This window comes from Oratosquilla oratoria, chromosome 25, assembly GCF_046742065.1.
Source record: "Oratosquilla oratoria isolate Oo_2021 chromosome 25, ASM4674206v1, whole genome shotgun sequence".
Classification (NCBI taxonomy): Eukaryota; Metazoa; Arthropoda; class Malacostraca; order Stomatopoda; family Squillidae; genus Oratosquilla; species Oratosquilla oratoria.
Window position 1 is genome coordinate 33,699,843 of NC_134801.1, and position 5,000 is coordinate 33,704,842.

The 5,000-nt window shown below is 47.5% G+C and overlaps 1 protein-coding gene across 6 annotated transcripts in view; it reads right to left on the minus strand.

Moving 5' to 3' along the window:
* The window catches only part of Tusp (WD40 superfamily protein Tusp), a 126,128-nt gene that overhangs the window by 59,718 nt on the left and 61,410 nt on the right, over window positions 1–5,000 (minus strand). For all 6 annotated transcript variants that reach the window (XM_076208646.1, XM_076208645.1, XM_076208644.1 and 3 more), the window contains exon 2: window positions 4,619–4,783. In XM_076208646.1, coding sequence (XP_076064761.1) covers window positions 4,619–4,783 — 165 coding nt within the window. The remainder of the gene's footprint in view (window positions 1–4,618; window positions 4,784–5,000) is intronic.

Consider the following 5,000-nt stretch of genomic DNA (forward strand, 5'->3'; position numbering starts at 1 on the left):
AAGAGGGGAATGTCTGTTGAGCAAAGAAGGGAGAAGGCAGGAGATAGGGATGAGTGAAAAATGACTGTGTATGGATGATACTGTTATGCAAAGAAGGGAGGGATGAGGGATGGGGGTGCTTATGTGTGAATGATATTTTGACGCAGCCAGAAGGGATTTCTCCCCCGTCTTTTCTCTTTCTGCATCAGGGGACGGAGAGGGGGGGGTCGCCGGTTAAGTGAAGCGGCCCTGCTGTGGATGTACTATGTCTTATTGCATTGTGTTTGACCCAGGTCAGTTACCGGATGCAGGGACGACCCATTATCGATGAGGAGCTGAGATGGGAGGGATGGAAAGGGTGGTGGAGGGGAGTGAAATGGGTGGGAATAGGTATGTGCCTCTGATTTAGCTACCTCCTTTATATGGGGGAAAAGGATCTTGTGTGCGTGCGTGTGTGTGTCTGTGTGTGTGTGTGTGTGTGTGTGTGTGTGTGTGTGTGTGTGTGTGTGTGTGTGTGTGTGTGTGTGTGTGTGTGTGTGTGTGTGTGTGTGTGTGTGTGTGTGTGTGTGTGTGTGTTTGTGTGTGTGTGTGTTTATATATATATATATATATATATATATATATATATATATATATATATATATATATATATATGTATATACATATATATATATATATACATCTATATATACATATATATATATATACATATATAGACATATAGGTATATATATATATATATATATATATATATATATATATATATATATATATATATATATATTGGGAGGGCATTGAACTGGCCATACATGTACAGGCATGGCCAAGAAGGAGCCCAACTGGATAGTGGATGGGGCCAAATGACGTCAGAGCCAAGTCTTCGCCCCTGCGCCAGCTGATACGAGCTGCTGTGTATGTGTGTTGGGAGAGGGGGGGGGAATGAAGGGAGCATAGACAGTGAGTGAAGGAGGGAGACTTTTGGTGGAAATGATAAACAACTCAGGGTGGAGAAGGAAAGTTGACTTGTTTTCGTTCGAGGAAGCCGTCGGGTTGAAGTACGCAAAGGGGAGTGTGGGGGGGGGGAGGTGATTGTTCGAACGACGTTGTGTGGGGTGGGGGTGGAGTAGGGGGGGCGGGGGAAGAAAACGTACTGCTGACAGAAAGATGAAGAGGAAGAGGAGGTTGAGAAGGTTGAGGAGGAGGAGGAGGAGGAGGAGGACGGGGAGATGAGGAAGGGGAAGAAAAGTATGAAGAAGTGGTTGAGGATGAAGAGGATGAGAAGGAAAATGAAGACAAGCAAATGAAAAAGGAAGAGAAAGAGAATGAGGGAGTAAAATAAAGGAAGAGATGATGGAGGAAACAGAGGGAGAGGATGAAGATGAGGAGGAGGAAGAGGAAGAAGAAGAGGAGGAGAAGGAGGAGGAAGAGTAAGAGAAAGAGGATGAGAAAGGAGAGAAAGAAGAGGAAGAGAATGAGGAATGGAAGGATGAAGAGGACCGGGAGAAAGAGGAAAAAGAGGAAGCAAAGCATAAGAGAGCAGGAACAAGAGGAGGGACGGGGAGGAGGAGGAGAAGGAGAGAGTGAAGGAGAAGGAAGGGGTAAAACGAGGACGAGGAGGAAGATAATGAGTGGAAGGAGAAAGAAGAGGAGGATGAAGAGATGAATAAGAGGAGAATGAAAAGAAAAGAGAGAGAAGGAAGAGGGGAAAGGAGGAAGAGGGGAAAGGAGGAAGAGGAAGAAGAGGATTGGGAAGAGAAGGAAAAGGAGAATGAAGGAAAAGAAGAGGAGAAAGAGAAGGAAGAGGAATAAAATGAGGAGGAGGAGGAGAAGGAGGAAGAATAGAAGGAACAGGAGGAAACAAAGGAGATGGAAGAGGAAGAAGAGGAGGATGAACAAAATGAAGAGGATGAGGAAGTGGAGAAGGAACAAGAGGAAGAGGAGGAGAAGGAAAAGGAGAGGAGGATGAGAAGGAGGAAGAGGAGGAGGAGGAGGAGGAGGAGGAGAAGGGGGGGAGGAAGAACAAGAGCAGGAGCAGGAAAGGAAGAGAGGACTAAGACCCATGAGAAGGAAGATGAAGAAGAGTAGGAAGAGGAGGATCAGGAAAAGGAGGAGGAAGAGGAGGATCAGGAAAGGAAGAGAGGAGCAAGAGCAGGAGAAGGAATAGGAGGAAGAGGAGGGGTAGGCAGAGGAGGAGAAGGAAAAGAAGGAGTAAATACAAAGTCAAAATGAAGTGATTCCCTCAGCTGAATAGGATGATGTGGCGATTTCTAGGAAGTAGAAAGCATACAAATATCGAAGACTACAGCTTACGGGTTCACAGAGATGAGTTTTAATCGTTGGTCACTTTCGGTTCAGAGCTTTCTATAAATCTGAATAGAATCGTCTGACGTCAACCGGAAGGAAATGATTCAAAATGATAAACTTGATGGAAATGATAATATTGGGTCATCTTCCTGACCACGGCCAAGGAGTTCCTGTAAATGTCATCGTCTACTGAATAAACATTTTCACTGCCGCGTTCTACGATGTATATTTTCGTTTTGTCTGCCACCAAGCAACGATCAACCCGAAAGGAAACTTCCTCCACCCTGACAATGTCTACCATTTACTGTCTAGAGGGGCAAGTCAGGTACCTTTAGGGCGTTTGTCCTGATTAGCTCTAGTTTATCTTATCAAGCTTAGGAGAAAACCTCGTGCTAACAAACTGAACTTCGATCAAAATCCCCATGAAGGAATTCATCCTGTATAACTATCGATGACTTTATTCAGCTCAAAGGAACCACAGGTGATAAAGGGTAAAAGAAAACGTAGAGAAGAGAGAGAGAGAGAGAGAGAGAGAGAGAGAGAGAGAGAGAGAGAGAGAGAGAGAGAGAGAGAGAGAGAGAGAGAGAGAGAGAGAAGAGCTGTGGAGTTGTGAGAGAGGAAGAGAGGGACGTGGAGCCGAGGGTCGGATGCTGTGGTTGTCATGGCGACGGTCGACGCATGTGTGTGGGCGGTAGCGACTCGACTTTGCTCGACGACATCACCCCTAGGAATCCTCCGCACAGTCCCTAATGCTCCATCATGAATCCTGTATCGGTTCCTTCGAGTTGTATAGAATCGTTTAGCGTTTGCCAAAACAAAATCCTAAAGTTTCCCCACGAAAGGGATTGGATAACGTTTTCCCTTTTAGTATGGCTCCCACTAGGGTGTTCTATTGACCTCTTCCGTGGAGTCCCACCACCGTAGTATGAAGAGGGTTACATCCTCTCTCAACAAACCCCGGGCGGCACGATTCCACGGTACTTTATTCATCTCCCTGGACCTTCTTGGCAGAGAAGAGGTTATGCTCCGTATACTTGTACATTGGGTGGCTTTTTTTTTTTCAGACTGGCGCTTGGCCATTCAAACCTCTGTGGGATCTCTTTTGCAGCCCCATATCTCGATGAACCCCTTCCGTGGCTGGTGGTCCTTTTCCTTTCAGTTCTGGCTGCCGTCAGACGGTTTTATTCATCTCGGTGGCAAACTGTCCGTCGTGGTGGTTCTGGTCTCGCTTCCTACAGCGGGGGCTTGAAATCGAATTGAGCGTGTGCCGGCAAATGTCATTTCTCCTGACTGTCTGCTGTCCCCGAACACAGGGCAAAGGTGATAATGACCTTTGTCGAAGTTAACTTCCCCGAGGCGGAATCTCCTGCCTTACATAAAGGGCTGGTTGGGTCGTGTCGGGTTGGGTTAGGCTGGGTCGAGTCGTGCCGGGTTGGGCTCGGTTGGGATGGGATGGGATGGGTTGGGTTGGGTTTGATTGTATTGTTTGAGGTAGACTGGGTTGACTTGTGTAGGATGAGCTGGGTTGGGTTGAATTGGGTTGGATTGGGTTGGGTTGAGCTATGTTGAGTTGGATTGAGTTGAGCTGTGTTGGGTCGAGTTGGGTTGGGTTGGATTGGTTTGGGTTGGGTTGGGTTGGATTGTATTGTCTGAGGTAGGCTGGGTTGACCTGTGTTGGGATGAGCTGGGTTGGGTTGAGCTATGTTGAGTTGGATTAGGTAGAGTTTGGTTGGATTGGGTTGGATTGAGTTGGATTGGATTGTTCTGTTTGAGGTAGACTGGGTTGACCTGTGTAGTGATGAGCTGGGTTGGGTTGAGTTGGGCTGGATTGGGCTGGACTGGGTTGGGTTGGTTTGGGTTGGGCTGAGTTGGGTTGGGTTGAGCTGGGTTGGGTTGGGTTGTGTTGAGCTAGGCTGGGTTGAGTTGGGTTGGGTTGGGTTGAGCTGGGATGGGCTGGTTTGGGTTGGGTTGGGTTGGGTTGGGTTGAGCTGGGATGGGCTGGTTTGGGTTGGGTTGGGTTGGATTAGGTTGAGTTGGATTGTTTGAGGTGGGTTGGGTTTGGTTAGGTTGAGCTGGGTTGGTTTAGACTGGGTTGGTTGGGTTACGCTGGGTTGGGTTAGGTTGGGTTGGGTTGGGTTGAGCTGGGTTGGATTGGGTTGATTTGGGTTGGTTTAGGTTGGAGTTGCAATTTACCTTGTAGGGATGGTAGGAGACAGTCACGACTGTCTAAATATTTCATTACTGTGGGAAGCAGACAATACACTACCTCAAGGGATGTGGACAGTTGATCCAAAGGAGATGAAATAATCAACACTGTAGCCCTGCGGACACTCACCTCTGCACGATGCCCCCGGAGGTTGTAGTTGGTGCGCGGAGGAAGTTCCGCCGACCTCTTGGAGTGCGAGGTGGTGTACGTGACTCCAACGATGCCTCGGGCATTGCCTGTCGCCAGCCAACCCTCTTGGTAGTACTGCACGCGGTTCAGTTTCCAACCCTCATCCTGTAAAGAGCACGAAAGAAACAAGGAGAGTCAGAAATAGTGGTGAGGTTAGGGGAATATGTTAAGATGTGTAGTATGGAAGTATTCTCCCCCACCCCCTAGTATTATTAATTAGATTATTTTATTGTTTTTTAACGCTTAGCTGCCCCTAGACTGCTTCATTTAGTTCGGTGGCGGGCCCTTGGTACCAAAGAGGTTAAATTCCTTAACGCTCAGA